Below are 16,514 nucleotides of genomic sequence, written 5' to 3' on the forward strand. Positions count from 1 at the left end.
TGCAAACCTGACCCTTGATTCCTAGGTTAGGAGATGTGGGAACTCAGCCTCAAAGACCCTTGGGTACCCACTCTCCAAAAGCAGGACTCGGGGAAAGAAAAACTAGGCAGAAACAGGGTCAAGAAAGGGGTAGGCAGCCCTCTTCCTGTCCTCCCCTTGCCTGGAAGCAATTTTGCAATCCTGACCCCTCCCTTTGCCCTGCCTGGCTCAGGTCAGCCCCTATGCGGAACAGGATGTGGGTGGAGACTTCCCTATGGTTGCTGCCCCTGCCCCTAGCTTAGGCAGGTCTAAGGCCACCTTGCCAGACCCAGGGAACCTGGATGGAAAAGAGAGAGGCCACCATGTCCTCTTGGAACCCAGAGCGAAAACAGAGGTAGGTCCCCACCCCACCCGCCCTGGGCAGAACTGATATCAACACCGCGGAGATATACGGACAATCTGTCTGACCCACTGAAGTTCCAGATTCAGACATCGGCCTGCAGGCTGGAGCAGACTGACAGTCAGGCTGCTCCAATGAACAGACTCACTCCCATATGTCGACATAAGTTAAGTTTTATTTGGGGCAAAATGAGGACTGCAACCTGGGAAACAGCACCTCAGATAGCTCTGAGAGACTGCTCCAAAGAGGCAGCGGGGGAGGTCAGTATAGATGTGATTTTGTGAAGGGGGAGTACATGCAATCAAGCCTATATATATATATATATATATATATTTGGTAGAAACTTTCTGCTAGTCACAGGGAGCACTCGTCACTATGAAGGATTTTAGTGCTTTTCTAGATATAAGGAGATACAAGGACTGGGCGCATAAAACTAGCTCCTGGAAATAAGTACCCGAAGACCTGTCCTGTCAGTTGCCCCCGCCCACTGCCACCTCACCCCTCACCCCCGAGCACAGAGTGCCTCATTTCTGCTCTCCACCCTGAACTCCTTTCAGGGGGTGTTGAAAATCAGCAGCTGCAGCAGCACATGAGTTAATCCTTATAGAGGTAGACGGTAGGTGCCAAGTTGTAGTTGACACATACACACAGCACAGGAACCCCAAGTGGTCCATGGGTTGTAGCAACCAAGGGTGTTCAGGTGGTCTCTAGTGCTGCTGGGCTTGGGGCATCACTGCTGGAGGGACCATGAGGAGCAGAAGCCCCAACTGTTTCCCAAGGGGAAACAGTTTTCTGCTTGGGAGGGTCAAGAAAGCTTTGTGGAAAGGAGGGGGCATTGGAGCTGGTGGTTTGCAGGATGAATAAAAGTTTGTGGGCTCTGCCTTCAAAACACGGAACCAGGGAGCTAAGAAATAACCCAGGAAACAAGTGAGAGCAGAAGAAATTAGCAAGTTAAACTGCAAATAATTAATAGCTCATTGAGGTTGGACTGGCAATAGGAAAGGATAGTATTTAAGGGTCAGACTAAGAAACTCAGGCTTTCATAGAATTATAATTCTTCCTGGAACAGGAGTTACTTCGGGCAGCTCTGGGGGGCGGGGGGAGTGAGGGTGGAAGCTAAGAGCGGAAGTGACTCCATTATTCCAGTCCAGCAAAGAAGTGGCAGGGACCGGGTTGGTGAGAGTAGAGATGATAAGAAGCAGGCAGATTCTGGGTGTATTTTTAATCTTGCTGGGTATCTAATATCTTAATTTTCACTTATTAAGCTCTTTTCTGTCATTGCCTGCAGCCTGGTGGGCTGGGACTCCCATCTTTCTAGAATCTTCTTCCTGTTGCTGCTATTTGTAGTCTCAGCCCAGGGGGTCACCCCAAAGCCTGAAGGCTGTCTGGTGTCTTCCTCGGTCAATGGCAGCTCCATCTCCTGCCAGCCACCTGCCCAAATCCCCAAAAGCCTCCCAGCTGACACCATCTTTCTGGCCGTGGAGTTCTTCAACCTGACTCAGCTGCCTGCCAACTTCCTCCAGGGAGTCCCTAACCTCCAGGAACTCCACCTTTCCACCAACCGACTGGAGAACCTCTCCCCCAAGTTCCTGCTGCCCGTGCCCCAGCTAAAGGTGCTCGACCTGACCCACAATTCCCTGACCCGGCTGCCCCCTGGCCTCTTCCAGGTCTCAGCTGCCCTCTGCACCCTGGTGCTGAAGGAAAACCAGCTGAAGTTTCTGGAAGCCTCGTGGCTGCACGGCCTGAAAGCCCTACAACATCTCGACCTGTCCGAGAACCAGCTCCAGTCTCTGCCCCCTGGGCTCCTGGAGAATTTCACCGACCTGCTCACCCTTGATCTTAGCAATAACCAGCTGCAGACGTTGCCCCCTGACCTTCTGAGGGGCCCCTTGAACTTGGAACGGCTGCGTCTGGAAGGCAATAGACTGCAGGTGCTTGGAGAGCGCCTTCTGGCACCCCAGCCAAAACTGCGCTACCTCTTCCTGAATGACAACAGGCTGGCCTTGGTGGCAGCCGGCGCCTTCCGAGGTCTGCAGAAACTGGACATGCTGGATCTCTCCAACAACTTGCTGACCACGGTGCCCACGGGCCTCTGGACCTCCCTGGGGAAGGCTGCCAGGAACCTGAAGGATGGCTTTGACATCTCTAGTAACCCCTGGATCTGTGACCAGAACCTGGCCGACCTCTATCATTGGCTGGTGGCCAACGAAGACAAGATGTTCTTCCGGAATCACACACGCTGTGCCGGCCCTGAGGCCTTGAAGGGCCAGATGCTCCTGGCTGTGGCTGGGTCCCATTGAAGCCTGGGGTGGGGCATGAGGCTGGGGTGGGGAGGCAAACCTTCATAGGCCAGTGCACCCCACCTAGCAAATAGTGCCCCCTTCTAAGGGTGAGACTGGGCTTCCCATAGATTCTGGGATCTGTTTCGTCCAGGCTTCCAGAAACACACCTTGAACCTTCCTTCCTTATTGCCTTTGCTCACACTGTATCCTCTTCCAGAAAGTTCTTTCCCCCTATCTCTCAGACCTCTTGGTCTCTGGCTCCTCCAGCCTGCCCTGGCCCCACACTGAAGTTGTCTCAATCTGGCTCTGTCTCCCCGCTTTGTGTGTGGTTTTCTGAGTGCAGGACCTGGGACTGGATTTCCTTTTACCTAGCATCACTCAGCTTGGAGTCAGGCTGGATTCTTGTTGTTAAGCCCTGTCTGACTCTTTGTGACCCCATGGGCTGTAGCACGCCAGGCTTCTCTGTCCTCCGCAATCTCCTGGAGTTTGCTCAAATTCATGTCTATTGAGTCAGTGATGCTATCTAATAACCAGATCATCCTCTGCTTCCCCCTTCTTCTCTTGCCCTCAATCTTCCCTACTATCAGGGTTTTTCCCAAAGAGTTGGCTCTTTGCATCATGTGGAGCTTCACTAATAAATAATTGTTGAACAGAAGTGGATGGTTTCACTGTGCTCCTTGCATCTCTCAAGTAAAATTCCTAGGTCTCCAGGATGCAGAAGTTGGAAAGGAGAGGTATGCCATGAAATCCCAAATGGATAGCCATTGGGATTTGATCTCCTCCTCCCCTCCCCATCCCTGGACTTAACTGGAAATAAAACCTTGACCATTGCCCAGGGTGTCATTTTACCAGTGGATTCCTGCCAGAGCTTGTGTCCTGGGGAAGGTTTAAATTAAACCTGATTGCTTCAGAGCTCCAAACAATTTTTCACGCTGGCCTGTGATAACCGGGGAGGGGGCAGATGCCCAGGGCAAGCGTGGGAAGGCTGGATGGGGCTGAACAAGTGGGCAGGGGCCCAGGGGACTGTGTTTTCACAGCTCTGGAACCTCAGGGCCACCTGCCAACACAATGTTGTGTATGGTGGGGCTCGAGGTCAGACTGGGGGGTCCCTGGGATGTTTGGGGCATGCTGTTCTTTTGCATCTCCTTAGAAGAAGGGTCATGCCCACGTGGGTGGTCATTTCAACTGTGGCAATGAACGCCAGGGTTCTGGAGTCTGGCAGAGCTGGGTTTGAATCAGTTCCCTCAATTGCTAGGTGAGCCGAGGCAAGTGGTTTAAACATTTTTTTTTTTTTTTTGGCAGCGCTGCGCGGCTTTGGGGTGTTACCTCCCTTACCAGGGATTGAACTCGGGCACTCAGCAGTGAGAGTGCGGAGTCCTAACCACTGGACTGCTAGGGAATTTCCTGATTTAAGCATTCTGATCCTCACTTTGCTCATCTGTAAAATGGGGATCGAAAGGAATGAGCCGACCTCTCTCCTGGCTTAGTTAAGTGGCAGATTTTTTTTTTTTTTTTTTTTAAGTGGCAGATTTTTAAAAGCAAAAAGAAAGACCTTGAGGACTTGCCCAAGATCACTGGGTGAAGAGGTTGGGGGGCTGTGATGGCCCTCCACCGTCTCTGGAACAACAGCAGTGAGGGCCAAGGAAAGTAGCTCAATTCTTGTGTAGTCAGCACCCCCAAGTTGCTATGACAACTGTGGGGCGCTCTGGGACCCCCTGGATAGAGCTGGGGGCCTGGAGCTCCGCCCCGGGCACGCCCCCACATGGCCTCTCTCCATTGGTCAGTCCCCCGCGGCCCTGCCCCCCAAGTCGCTATAAGGCGGGCGGGGCAGGCTGGGGGCGGAGACTGGAGTCCGAGTCTAGGGTCTGTGGCGGAACCTGGGGGCCGAGGCTGAACACGCCCAGGTGAGTGCCGCGCGGGCGGCGTCCAGGACCGCCCTGCAGGTCCCCGGGGGCCCCAGTGGGTGGGTGGACGGGCTAGAGCCCCGCGGCTTGGTAAGAGGTGGGATGTGATGGGCCGCAGCAGGTGGCTGAGACCCTTGTCCCAGTTGGCAAAACCTCAGGACCCTCCCTTTTGGGCGAGGAACAGGGTTCTAAGGGCGCAGGGGTGGGGACAGGGAAAGAACTGCAGGCGGGGAGTCTGAGGTCGAACTCTCTCTCTGAGTCTACTTAGCTGAGTGACCTTGGGCCCAGCATGGACCTGTTGTGTGCCTCAGTTTCCCTGTGTGTCAGACTGGCCTGTGAGTTTACTGGTATTCTGTGGCTCCCACTCCACCTGCATCCCTGCTGGGGGCTGCTTGCACGATTCCATCCCTGGGCTGGAGGTAACAGGGATCTCCCTCACTTTGCAGAGGAGAAAGCAGCCCACACAGGTGAAGGCATTTGCCCAAAGTCACACAGCAGGTAATGGCAGGAAGGACTCGATCTTAGGTGTCTCTGCCCCCAGAGCCCATGCTCTGAATCACTACCATGCCCCCATCCCGCCAGAGGTTTTCTGAAGTGAAAGTGTTAGTCGCTCAGTCGTGTCCGACTCTTTGCAAAAGCCCGCCAGGCTCCTCTGTCCGTGGAATTCTCCAGGCACGAATGCTGGAGTGGGTAGCCATTCCCTTCTCCAGGGGACCTTCCCGACCCAGCAGGTCTCCTGAATTGTGGCAGATCCTCTACCATCTGAGTCACCTGGGAAGTACGCACCTACTGTGTGCAGTGCCTTGTGCATGCATTGTCCCTGCCCAGGATGCTCTGAGGTAGGTATTATCATTTTCTCATCTTGCAGGTGAGGAAACTGAGACCCCAAGAGGAGACAAGACTTGCCTGGGTCACCAAGCCCAGCCAGACAGAACCCAGGGCCTGGGCGGGAGCTGGGAGGGCTGGTGTGCAAAGGCCTGTCACTCTGTCCTACCCCCCAGGGTGACCCTATTTGCAGCAGGCATGTCAGAAGACGAAGCAGCTCAGGCCCCCGGACCCAGCTTGTGGGAGCAGGATCAGCAGGTGAGGGGCTGTGTCTCCCACAGAGCTTGGCTCAGGAGAGGGTAGGGGGACAGCCCCTCAGGGAACAGTTTCAGACTGGGTCATCCCCCTTGCTTTGAGCACCTTACTCTTAGGGCATTTTGGACCATGGCTGGGGGAGGCCCATTCTACCCACTTCCCAGAGGGGCAAAATGAGGCCCAGGGAGGAGAGTCTCTCCAGACACTCCCAACCAGCTTACCTGGCCTCTGCTCAACCCTCTCCCTATGCCATCTCTGGGTCTCTGCCTGCATCTCTCTGTTTCTGTGTCCACCATCATGGCACTCTCAACAAAACAATAACAACAACAATAACAGCATCAATCACAGCATTCAGTCTGCATCATTCACTGGTTCAAGCACTTCATATACAATGACTCCTTGAATCCCCTTCACAGCCCTAGAAGCCCATTTCACAGATAAGGAGACTGAGGCACAGAGCAGTTCACATAGTTGCCCAAGTTCATACAGCTCGGAAGCGTCGGAACCAGAACTGAACTCAGATGGTCCAGAGGCTATGCCCTTTGTGTGTGTGTGTGTCTGTGTGTGTGTGCACGCACGCGCGCGTGTGTTCAGTTGTGTTCAACTTTTTGTGACACGATGGACTGTAGCCTGCCAGGTTTCTGGAGCAGACCAATTCCTTCAGAACTAGTTCCGCTGTGTGTCTGCTGTTGAGAACCAGAGCCCTAAACACCTCCATGAGGGTCTCCATTGCCTGCAGGCAGCTGTGCTCAATACACTTCCTCTCCTCCTCATCCTGGCCCAGAGAGGGTGATTGGGCTCTCCAGCTGGTGGCTGAGCCCCCCACCTCCACCTGGGACCCCTCTGATGCCACTCCTTCCTGCAGAGCGTGGTGCAGCGCGTGGCTGCCCTTCCCCTGATCAGGGCCACGTGCACTGCTGTCTCCGAGGCTTACAGCGCCGCCAAGGACAGACACCCGCTGCTGGGCTCCGCCTGCCGCCTGGCTGAGCACTGCATGTGTGACCTGACCACCCGAGCCCTGGACCATGCCCAGCCACTGCTCAGCCACCTGCAGCCCCAGCGTGAGTTCCCCTGGCTAGTGTCCTGGGTCCTGTGGTTTTCCCACTGCCCTGCCCTCTCACGCTCCACTACAAGGAACCCCCTGAGTTGAATGTGCCTCCGCAGTCTTTTTTTCTTTTTGGCCACGCGCCTCATCACATGAGGTCTTAGTTCCCTGACCAGGGATCAAACTTGTGCCCCCTGCAATGGAGGGATGAAGTCTTAACCATTGGACTTCCCCAGGGAAGTCCTGCTGCACAGTGTAGCCTAAATTCTGTCTCCCCGACCTGCATCACCCTTGCTGGGTCCTTCTGCCTGCACCATCTTCCCCCCTGTTTGTTTCCCATCTTCCCCTCTGTTCCCCTCTTATTTGTCCCTCTGTAGTTTGATCATCTGGCTACCTGCTCTTAGCTGTTTATGTGTCCACCCATTTGGTTCCCATTTGTCTGTCTCACTGTCCTCCTCCCTTTGACTAGCCTGATGTGCCTTGGGTCCCTCTGCTGTCCGATCTCCTCCCCTGTCTGCCCCTCTGTCCCTGCCCCCACCCATCCTGAGCCTGCAACCACCTCAGGGGTCCAACCCAGGGGTGTGGTGGGGGGCAGAGAGACCCCTGGTCTTACATCTGACTGAGGAAGGGGATCACCTGAGGGTCCCAACCCAGGGCCGCACCCTCCCTTCTTCTCAGCTGGCTTGTGTGATCTTGAACCTGCTTGCTGAGGTGTCTGAGTTGGACATGGGTGAGGAGTCACTTTGGTGCTGGCAGCACTGATGGCAGGGCTGAGGCGGGAAGGGCAGAGAGGCAGGGTCCCGCCTGGTGGCCCACCCACAGCCTCAGGGTCCCCAGCCCCATGCAGGGGACCAGCCAGGTGCCCCGCTCCCTATCTCTTTCCCCCTGTGTGTGTCTCTATCTCTTTTTTGCTGCCTGTCCCCCAGCATCCCCTCTGTCCATGACTCTCTGAGTGTCCCTAGTTCCCTTGACATCTCCCTGATTCTCACTCCCTGCCTCTCTGTCTCCAGTGGCCACAGTGAATGATCTTGCCTGCAGGGGCCTGGACAAGCTGGAAGAGAAACTGCCCTTTCTCCAGCATCCTTCAGAGACGGTAAGCCCCCAGCACTGCCAGATCATGTGGGAACCTATGTGGGGGCAGTGGAGGTGGGAGTGAGAAATGCAGCCTCCTCCCAGACCCAACCTCAATACCTGGGCCAGGACCCAGTCAGCCTTCAGTCAATTTGAGACAACACCAGCCAGATGAAAATTAGATGTCAATTAGACACCCATGTTTACTGAGCACTTAATATGTGCCAGCTGGTGCTAAGCCTCCCTTCAACAACCCCATGAGAAACAGACCTGATTTTCCCCCATTTTATAAAAGGGGTGGGACTTCCCTGATGGCCCAGTGGTTAAGACTTCTCCTTCCAATGCAGGGGGTGTGGGATCGATCCCGGGTTGGGGAGCTGAGATCCCACGTGCCTCCTGACCAAAAAACCAAACCATAAACAGAAGCAATACTATAACACATTCAATAAAGACTTTTAAAATGGTCCACATAAAGAAAAAAAAAAAGAAAAATCATAAAGAGGGGGAAATAGTGGCCCAGAGGCAGTCAGGGGCCAGGGGTCCTTGCCTCACAGCCTGCCAGAGCTGGGGGCAAGGGAAGGGAGACCAAGGCTGACAGCACCTGGAGCCTGACCCCTCCTGCCAGGTGGTGACCTCGGCCAAGGGTGTGGTGGCCAGCGGCGTGACAGGCATGGTGGGCCTGGCCCGGCAGGGCCGCCGCTGGAGTGTGGAGCTGAAGCGATCCATGAGCCACGCCATGGATATCGTGCTGGAAAAGTCAGAGGAGCTGGTGGACCACTTCCTGCCCATGACTGAGGAGGAGCTTGGTAAGGCCAGCAGCCTCCCCATTCGCGCCTGAATCCTCCTGCCCAGGGCCCACCTGTAGAGGCTACAGATCAGAGAGGTCGCAGACTCACCCAAGGCCACACAGCAGATCAGCAGGGAACACAGTGTTCCAGTCCACTTCCATGGCTCCTGGCCCACATCCTAGTAGAAATCTGACTGCCCAGACCCTCAAGAGTGGACTGGACTGACAGACTGGAGGGCCACAGTCTCAATCTGGTGGCCCTCCAGACCGTGGCACCCCATGTTGCAGTATCTGTCCTATGCAGTGCCCTTAAAATGGTTTAATTCATCTCATTCATTTAAAAATCAGATTTCTGGGGACTTCCCCTGGTGGTCCAGTGGTTAAGAATCTGCCTTGTGATGCAGGGGACACAGGTTTGATCCCTGGTCAGGGACTAAGATCCCACATGCCTCAGGGCAGCTGAGCCCGCATGATGCAACTAAGACCCAAGGCAGCCAAAGAAATAAATATACATAAAAATTAAAATCATGTTTTGGTGACTTCCCCAGGGGTCCAGTGGTTAAGACTCTGCTTTTCAATGCAGGGGGCTCAGATTTGATCCCAGATCAGGGAGATGAGATCCCACATGCTGTGTGCTATGACCAAAAAAAAAAAAAAATCAGATTTTTGCCCTACAAAACCTGATTTCTGGTATGCCTTCAAAAAAAAAAAACTTGGGTTGAATAGCATCCTACCCTTTACATGGTTTCCTTAAACCCCACCATTCTCCAAGGTTCTACATCTTGTCTTCCGGCCCTGGAGACAATCTGACTTCTCAGGCCTGCTTCATAGCACTTGAGGTATATGGGGCGTGCTCCCTCCTTGGCAGAAAGGCTGTGAGGCATTATTTTTAAATTTTACTTTATGTTTTGGCCATGGGGCGCAGCATACGGGATCCTAGTTCCCCCACCGTGGATGGAGCCCCCCTGCAATGGAAGCGCGGGATCTTAACCACTGAACCACCAAGGAAGTCCCTGTGAGGCATTTTTGAAGCATCTATTGTGTGCCACGCACTCGTAATCAATTCTTTACTGTTATTAGCTCCATTTACAGATGAGGAAAACCGAGGTAAAGAGACCTAGTATTCAAGTTGAGTAGTTCTGGTTGCCTCGGTTCGAATCCCAGGTCAGCCTCTTGTACACTGTGGGACTCCACCTCTCTGTTCCTTGGTTTTCCTCGTCTGTAAATAGAACTAATAATCGTGGCTACATCGTAGGGTTTGGGGATGGTCGAATGAGTTGATATTGTAGAAGGGAACTCTAAATTTGCGAGTCCCCACCTCCCCCCACCCCTGTGCCCTGGCCGCTAATCCACCCAGGGGCAGAGGGCGTGGCCACCCTGACTCCCCGCCTCCTCTGTCCTCCAGCGGCGCTGGCGGCGGAGGCTGAGGGCCCGGAAGTGGGCTCGGTGGAAGAGCAGCGGAAACATCAGGGTTACTTCGTGCGCTTGGGTTCCCTGTCCACGCGGCTCCGCCACCTGGCGTATGAGCACTCTCTGGGGAAACTGAGGCAGAAGAAACACCATGCCCAGGACACGCTGGCCCAGCTGCAGGAGACCCTGGAGCTGGTGAGAGCTCTCGGCTCGCCTCCCCGACCCTGTGATGCAGGCCAGCACGCGTGGACTGAGTGCCTGGTCTTGTGCTAGTCTGAAGGTGGAGGCGGAAGCGTGTATGTGCAGGGCTGGGGCAGAGGAGGGACCCGGGGCTGGAGGCACTCGGTGGGGCTCGAGGCTCAGCCTGGAGAGGTTCGGAGGGTCTTTGTGGAGGTGGGGAAGTAGGAGTTGGAATTTACAGGTGGTTAAGGTAGGTGGAAGGCTTCCCAGGTGCCGCTGGTGATAAAGAACCCACCTGCCAATTCAGGATATGTAAGAGATTTTAGTTCGATCCCTGGGTTGGGAAGATTCCCCTGGTGAAGGGAATGGCTACCCACTCTAGTTTTCTTGCCTGGAGAATTCCATGGACAGAGTACAGAGGAGCCTGGCGGGCTACAGTCCTCGGCGATGCGAAGAGTCAGATACGACTCAGTGATTTTCATTTTTACTTTTCAGGGTAGATGGAAAAAGTGATGAAGGTACCTCAGGCTCTCTCATCACCAACCCCAATCTTCCCCAGACTTTCTCGAGTTCATAACCCAGCTTCTCCCCTCATTGTGCATCCTTCCCTCTCCAGAGGAACATGTTCTCTGGGCTTGATAGGTTCAGATGCCCCCAACCTGCTCCTCCTGCATCCTTCTCAGCTCAATTGATGGCAACCCTGTCCTAATAAGGGCTCAAGCCAAAACCTGGGAATCACCCTCAACTCCCCTCTTCGCCACCTCCTCTCCCACATCCGACACATCAGTACTGTTAACTCTGCCTTCAAAGTCTACCCTAAACCCGCACTCATCCTCCTCTTCCTCCACCTGGGTGCAGGCCTGATCCCGGTTGCCCATCCTGGATCCGACAGTCTGTCCTTCCTTAAGTAGCCACCAGAGGGCACCTGTGAGCACCGGAGTCGGCCAGTTTCATTGCACATAACGTCCTCAACAATAGACTGGGAAAGACTAGAGATATCTTCAAGGAAATTAGAGATACCATGGGAAAATTTCATGCGAAGATGGACACAATAAAGGAAAGAAATGGTATGGACCTAACAGAATTAGAAGATATTAAGAAGAGGTGGCAACAATACACAAAAGAACTATACAAAAAAGATCTTCATTAAAAAAAAAAAAAAGATCTTCATGACGCATATAATCACGATAGTGTGATCCCTCACCCAGAGCCAGACATCCTGGAATGTGAAGTCAAGTGGGTCTTAGGAAGCATCACTACAAACAAAGCTAGTGGAGGTGATGGAATTCCAGCTGAGCTATTTCACATCCTAAAAGATGATGCTATGAAAGTGCTGCACTCAATATGCCAGCAAATTTGGAAAACTCAGCAGTGGCCACAGGACTGGAAAAGGTCAGTTTTCATTCCAATCCCAAAGAAAGGCAATGCCAAAGAATGTTCAAACTACTGCACAATTGCACTCATCTCACATGCTAGCAAAGGAATGCTGAAAATTCTTCAAGCTAGGCTTCAACAGTACATAGAAAAGTCAGAGGAACCAGAGATCAAATTGCCAACATCTGTTGGGTCATAGAAAAAGCAAGAGAATTCCAGAAAAACATCTGCTTTATTGACTACGCTAAAGCCTTTGACTATGTGGATCACAACAAACTGGAAAATTCTTCAAGAGATGGGAATACCAGACCACCTTACCTGCCTCCCTGAGAAGTCTGTATGCAGGTCAAGAAGCAACAGTTAGAACCGGACATGGAACAACGGACTCATTCAAAACTGGGAAAGGAGTACATCAAGGCTGTATATTGTCACCCTGCTTACTTAACTTATATGCAGAGTGAAGTGAAAATGAAAGTCTCTCAGTCGTGTCCAACTCTTTGTGATCCCATGGACTATACAGTCCATGGAATTCTCCAGGCCAGAATACTGGAGTAGGTAGCTGTTCCCTTTGCCAGGGGATCTTCCCAACCCAGGGATTGAACACAGGTCTCCCATTTTGCAGGCAGATTCTTCACCAGATGAGCCATTGGGGAAGCCCAAGAATACTAGAGTGGGTAGCCTATCTCTTCTCCAGTGGATCTTCCCAACTCAGGAATCAAACTGAGGTCTCCTGCATTGCAGGTGGATATTCTTTACCAACTGAGCTATTAGGGAAGCCCCTAGTAGCAGAGTACATCATGCAAAATGTGGGCTGGATGAAGCACAAGCTGGAATCAAGATTGCTGGGAGAAATATCAATAATCTCAGATATGTAGATGACACCACCCTTATAGCAGAAAGCGAAGAGGAACTACAGAGCCTCTTGATGAAAGTGAAAGAGAGGAGTGAAAAAGCTGGCTTAAAATTCAGCATTCAGAATACCAAGATCATGGCAGCCAGTCCCATCACTTCATGGCAAATAGAGGGGAAACAATGGAAACAGTGACAGACTATTTTCTTGGGCTCCAAAAATGGCAGATGGTGACTGCAGCCATGAAATTAAAATATGCTTGCTCCATGGGAAAAAAGCTATGACTAACCTAGACAGCATATTAAAAAGCAGAGATATTACTTTGCCAACAAAGGTCCATATAGTCAAAGCTATGGTTTTTCCAATAGTCATGTATATATATGAGAGCTGGGCCATAAAGAATGCTGAGCGCCGAAGAATTGATGCTTTTGAACTGTGGTGTTGGAGAAGACTCTTGGAGAGTCCCTGGACAGCAAGGAGATCAAACCAGTTAATCCTAAAGGAAATCATTCCTGAATATTCATTGGAAAGTCTGATGTTGAAGCTAAAGCTCCAATACTTGGGCCACCTGATGCGAAGAACTGACTCATTGGAAAAGACCCTGATGTTGGGAAAGATTGAAGGCAGGAGGAGAAAGGGATGACAGAAGATGAGATGGTTGGATGGCATCACTGACTTGATGGACATGAGTTTGAGCAAGCTCCAGGAGTTGGTGATGGACAGGGAAGCCTGGCATGCTGCAGTCTATGGAGTCGCAAAGAGTCCGACACAACTAAGTGAACTGACTGAATGTCCTCAAGGTTCAGCCCTGTTTTAGCCTGTCAGCACTTCCTTCCTCTTTAAGGTGACATAATACATTCATCCCTTGGAATCTGTGAGAGATTTATTCCAGGACCATCTGCCACGGATACCAAAATCCACAGATGCTCAAATCACTTCTGTTAAGTGGCCTAGTACGGTTTGCCCTCTGCATCCCCCGGTTCTGCATCTGTGGGTTCAAGCAACCCTGAATCCACAGATGCAGGACCTATGAATATGGAGGGTAGACTGTGTTCTGTTGTATGGATGGACCGCAGTTTATTTCTGTTAATAATCTCATACCTGCCCTGTCCTGTGAACTAAAGGTACAGTGACCCCCCTCCCCCAACCAGGACATTCACAGTCCAGTAGGGGTCAAGGGTCATGACAGGAGAGCATGCTGGATGCTATGAGACCCAGAGGAGGGGTCCAACCAGGCTTGGGGGGTGGGAAGGCTTCTTGGAGGAGGTGACATTTACAATGAACTGGTATGAACTGATGGGGAGATGGGTGGCGGGGAGAGTGTACCTGAGATACCAGCCTGGGCAGAGGGCCGGCAGTGAGTCTGAGCTTCAGGGGAACCTCAGGTCACAGGTTTTGACTAAGGTCAGGGAAGAGACTAGATGGGTCAGCCAAGCTGGATCAGCAGGCCATGAAGGTTTGCATCTAGTGCTTTTTGAGGCCAGATCTAGGACTGGGGTCCTGGTTCCCCCAACTCTCCAGACCCTCCAGCTCTGATTATCATGGTCCTGGTTCGCACAGATCCACCGCATGCAGTGCGGAGTGACCCCCATCACCCCCGCCAGCCCGGGGAAGGTGCATGAGCTGTGGGAGGACTGGAGCCAGCGCCCCCTAGAGAACGGCCGGAGGCGCCACAGCCAGGTAGGATGGTGTGGGAGATGGGTGGGGGATGGGAGGAAGAGGGGAGGGAAGGGAGTGGGCTCTGGGTAGATCCAGGGCTGCCAGGTTCCAATCAAGTGCTGAGGTCAGCTGGCAGCTGGTTGGAGTGTCTGCAGGGAAACTGAGGCAGATGGGGGTCCCGGCAGGGGTCCATCCGTGACACCGAGGACCCGGCCCTCTGCTCCCACCCATTCCCACCCACGCCACCCACAGGCAGAGCTGGAGACCCTGGTGCTGTCCCGCAGCCTGATGCGGGAGCTGCAGAGTACCGTGGACGCGCTGGAGACCAGCGTGCGGGGCCTGCCCCCCAGCGCCCAGGAGAAGGTGGCCGAGGTGCGGCGCAGCGTGGACGCCCTGCAGGTAGCCTTTGCCGACGCCCGCCGCTTCGGAGACTTGCCAGCGGCCGTGTTGGCCGAGGGCCGGGGCAGCATGGCCCGGGCCCACGCGTGCGTGGACGAGCTGCTGGAGCTGGTGGTACAGGCCGTGCCCCTGCCCTGGCTGGTGGGGCCCTTCGCACCCATCCTCGTGGAGCGGCCCGAACCCCCGCCTGACCTGGAGGCCCTGGTGGACGAGGTCGTCGGGGGTCCTGACCCCCGCTGGGCGCACCTGGACTGGCCAGCCCAGCAGAGAGCCTGGCAGGCCCAGCACGGGGAGGGAACTGTCCTCTCGGGGAATATTCCCGAGGAGGAATCTGAGCCCACCAGCCGCCCCAAGCACACTCTGATGCCTGAGCTGGACTTTTGACTCGATGGAACCGCATAGGCAGCTGGAGGCCATCCTGCACCCCGAGAGCCCTGCTGCCCCCTAGCGGCCATGCGTCAGCACTACTAGCCGAAGCCTTGGTCTTGGCTCTTGCGTGGAGTTGGGGACCGAACTCCGAATCCTAGACTGAAGTCACTGATGTCAGATCGCCCCTAATCGTTCCCATATGAGGACTTGAACGTAACTCAGGCTGACTAGCCCCAAGCTGGTTTCACTGGCTGTGGTCCCCATTGCTCCACCCTAAGAAGCTGATCAAAACTCCCCAGAGGATCACATGTTTTGCCCATGTGATAGAAGCATAGAGGCACATGCTTCTGTCTGGAGCTTTGAAAAGTGAGTGAATGTCCTTTTCCTCCCCCAGCTTTTCCATCTCGGACTGAGGGGTCCTCAGCTGGACCTGCTGCCCCCACTTGCTTAGCCATTTGGCATTTACTCTCCAGAATAAAGAGTATTGGTGTTGTCCAGAGGCCAGTGCCCTCTGTTCCAGCCAATGTGGGTCTCAGTGGTGGGGTGCTGGGGGCTTCGGAGGTGTGCAACCATATCGCATGAGCCGGGGTTCGAGACTTGAAAGGAATGATGCCACCCTGACGAGCTTGACCTCCTGCCTGGAGTTCTACTGAGAGTGCCCCACCCACCTGGGTGAAGCATTCAGATGTCGCTTCCTGGAATGGAAGTCATTCACACTGTAATATAAATGAATGTCTGGGAAACTGCAAGGAGCAGGATCAAGAGGAGGAGGGATCAGAGGGTGCAGCTGCTCCTATGCCCATCTCCCTGTGGCTTCTCTGGCTGCACCGGTCAGGATGGGGGAGACAGAGGCAGGGCAAGGGCCACAGGCCAGTCTCATGGGGGCCCTCCTGTCCTCTGACCGCATTTTTGGCTGGCCCTGAGGCCGCTCAGGGTGTTGGGAAACCACAGTCTTATGTGGTAAGGTCAGGGTGGCCCCTGGCTTCCCTGGGATCTGGCCCAGGGGTGACTGTGGGAGTCCCAGCCAATTTGCACCAGCTAGATTCACCTCCCTGCCACTGCTCAGGAACATCCCTGTTGCCCTCAAACCCACTATCTTCACTCCTCACTCTTCACTCCTTCACTTCCTCAAATGGCTTCAGTCCTCAGGCATTTGAGGACTTCGGTTTCATCCTTGGGACGACTCAGACCCTGCTGTGGTCCCAAGGAGCTGTGCACATCTCCCCACTTCAGGGTCGTTGTTCAGGCTGTGCCTGGAACACCTTCCCACCCTCCCATCTTTCTCTTGGCTACATCTGATCCATCCTCAAGCCCAGCCCCAGTGCCACCTGCTCCAGGAAGCCTTCCCTGACTCTACTCCTGTGGGATATCTCCAACCCTCCATAGCCCACCTTTTTGGAGCTCCAAGTCCTTTCTATCTGGATATAAACCACAGGCAGCCTTGGCTTCTCTTTCCCTGAGAGGCTGGGGCTCCTGGAGGGCCAGGCTCAGTGAGAATGAGCAGAATGATATAATGTGGAGTTGGGGAGCGTGTGGCAGAGACTTGGCTATGGGGCATCAGTTTGACTAGAACTGAAGGGAGAGAAAGAGCCTGAGGTAAGTCCTCGAATCTGGGGGAAGGGAGCAGTAGTGAAGGCCCTGGGGCTGAGTCCCCGCCTTGCTTACAAACGGATGGGTCAGCGAGTGAGCCTCTCTGAAGCTCAGTTTTCTCCTCTGTGAAATGGG

The 16,514-nt window shown here is 53.8% G+C and overlaps 2 protein-coding genes across 2 annotated transcripts; both read left to right on the top strand.

The window, feature by feature from the left end:
* Positions 1 to 314: 314 nt before the first annotated feature.
* On the top strand, positions 315 to 3,306 carry LRG1 (leucine rich alpha-2-glycoprotein 1). Its single transcript, XM_061149292.1, has 2 exons — positions 315 to 373; positions 1,668 to 3,306. The coding sequence occupies exons 1-2, from the start codon at positions 321 to 323 to the stop codon at positions 2,677 to 2,679; spliced, it is 1,065 nt and encodes a 354-aa protein (XP_061005275.1). The 5' UTR covers positions 315 to 320; the 3' UTR covers positions 2,680 to 3,306.
* Positions 3,307 to 5,588: 2,282 nt separating this feature from the next.
* PLIN5 (perilipin 5) lies at positions 5,589 to 15,279 on the top strand. The gene is made up of 7 exons (XM_061149293.1): positions 5,589 to 5,648; positions 6,511 to 6,706; positions 7,701 to 7,783; positions 8,387 to 8,567; positions 9,954 to 10,153; positions 13,923 to 14,042; positions 14,274 to 15,279. The coding sequence occupies exons 1-7, from the start codon at positions 5,589 to 5,591 to the stop codon at positions 14,802 to 14,804; spliced, it is 1,371 nt and encodes a 456-aa protein (XP_061005276.1). The 3' UTR covers positions 14,805 to 15,279.
* The last annotated feature ends 1,235 nt before the right edge of the window (positions 15,280 to 16,514 follow it).

The sequence above is a fragment of the Dama dama genome, chromosome 9 (assembly GCF_033118175.1).
Source record: "Dama dama isolate Ldn47 chromosome 9, ASM3311817v1, whole genome shotgun sequence".
Classification (NCBI taxonomy): domain Eukaryota; kingdom Metazoa; phylum Chordata; class Mammalia; order Artiodactyla; family Cervidae; genus Dama; species Dama dama.

Excerpts from the sequence above, each read along its gene's own strand:
- PLIN5 (XM_061149293.1), top strand. The coding sequence starts at position 5,589 with ATGTCAGAAGACGAAGCAGCTCAGGCCCCCGGACCCAGCTTGTGGGAG. Across the intron at positions 7,784-8,386 it reads TCCAGCATCCTTCAGAGACG|GTGGTGACCTCGGCCAAGGG; the intron begins GTAAGCCCCCAG and ends CCCTCCTGCCAG. Across the intron at positions 10,154-13,922 it reads TGCAGGAGACCCTGGAGCTG|ATCCACCGCATGCAGTGCGG; the intron begins GTGAGAGCTCTC and ends TGGTTCGCACAG.
- LRG1 (XM_061149292.1), top strand. The coding sequence starts at position 321 with ATGGAAAAGAGAGAGGCCACCATGTCCTCTTGGAACCCAGAGCGAAAA. Across the intron at positions 374-1,667 it reads AACCCAGAGCGAAAACAGAG|CCTGGTGGGCTGGGACTCCC; the intron begins GTAGGTCCCCAC and ends CATTGCCTGCAG.